Source organism: Tarenaya hassleriana, unplaced genomic scaffold (assembly GCF_000463585.1).
Source record: "Tarenaya hassleriana unplaced genomic scaffold, ASM46358v1 Cleome2052, whole genome shotgun sequence".
Taxonomy (NCBI): Eukaryota; Viridiplantae; Streptophyta; class Magnoliopsida; order Brassicales; family Cleomaceae; genus Tarenaya; species Tarenaya hassleriana.
The window spans coordinates 1-1,378 of NW_010965413.1; the positions used below are offsets into that span (position 1 = coordinate 1).

At 30.5% G+C, this 1,378-nt stretch overlaps 1 protein-coding gene across 1 annotated transcript; it reads left to right on the forward strand.

The window, feature by feature from the left end:
* Nucleotides 1-4: 4 nt before the first annotated feature.
* LOC104814127 lies at nucleotides 5-459 on the forward strand (the record flags this gene model as incomplete). The annotated part of the gene is made up of 1 exon (XM_010542010.1): nucleotides 5-459. A coding segment is annotated over one exon (285 nt), but the record flags the coding sequence as incomplete, so codon positions are not given.
* Between the last annotated feature and the right edge of the window lie 919 nt (nucleotides 460-1,378).

A 1,378-nucleotide genomic window follows, 5' to 3' on the forward strand; every position in this document is an offset into this window, starting at 1 on the left:
CCCCCGCCGATTCAACCGGAACAAACACCGTTACGGCGGAGGATGCTGCGGCGGCGGAGGAGATCGCGATCGGCAAGGTCATGGGCACGGGCAATTTCAGTACGATCCGTTGAGTTACGCTTTGAATTTCGACGAAGGTCCTGTTGTGGAAGATGGGGATGTGGACGAGGATTACGGCAGGTTCAGGAGCTTCTCGACGAGGTATGCGGCGGTTCCGCCGGCGAGTAGGAAGGCGACCGGCGAAGAAGGCGGCGGAGGAAAAACGGAGGTTGAGAGTTTGGTAGCGTGATGTGTATCAGTCACCAGCTGTCTTCGAGTACCTTTTTTTGTTTTTGTTTTTTCCCCTTAATTTATCAATTACTCAATCATCATCTGCTGTACAAATCATCAGTAGACCTTTTTTTTTCTTTTCCTTTTTAAAACGATATTTTATTTGGATATTTTTCTACAATTTCTTTCCGAATTTCGATTAAATTTAAATTCATTTGGATTTTCTTTTTAGGTCGAACTAAATCGTTCCAAGGGAGTGAATTCTGCAAGAAAATGAGCTGTTACATATATATATATATATATATATACATGTCAATCTGTGGATATATATATATATATGTATTTATATATATTTTTTAATTTTGAATAATATTGATAAGATAACTGCAAAATATTATTATTAATTTTTGTAATTTCCATCTACCCGTATAATTGCAATTATAATCGAATAGTTATCTTAACCGATAATCACTAATAAAATAGCTTATCAATTAATTAATTGTAAAAACTGTATATAAACAGGAAAAACATATATATTTCACTATAACAAGTGCAGCGGTGAAACCAAGTATTTCTAAATCGTTTTGGAATATATGATGAAACTCATAGAATGAGACTTAAGTCATCTCTATATCTAAAATATTTAACTGTTTTACTCTTTATATAATTAGGTGATATTTTGAGTGAATTCCAAAACTTTCTAGTATAACATATTTCAAGTTAATTTATGTAATTAACTTACTTTCGAATACTATTAGTCACTAATTATTTCTTCAATAGTAACCTAATAATTTTATCGCTTCAAACTACAATTCTCAATCCAATAAACTTTAAGATGGTCTTGAATTTAATATAAACTCCAAACAAAATATAACTGAAAAATTTCTTTTACAGACTTCAATTAACCTTTTCAATAATTAATATTCAAAATAATCTGTTTTTAAAAAAATAGTAATTGTTCGTTTCATTTTTTCTTCGACTCTAGCTAAACTTTATTACTAAAATGAACCAAGAATTTTATATTCCATTTATAAAAAAACATTATTTGAACAACTTCAAATAATATTGTTATATTTTATTTAACAAATATTAATGTCTATATTTTTTA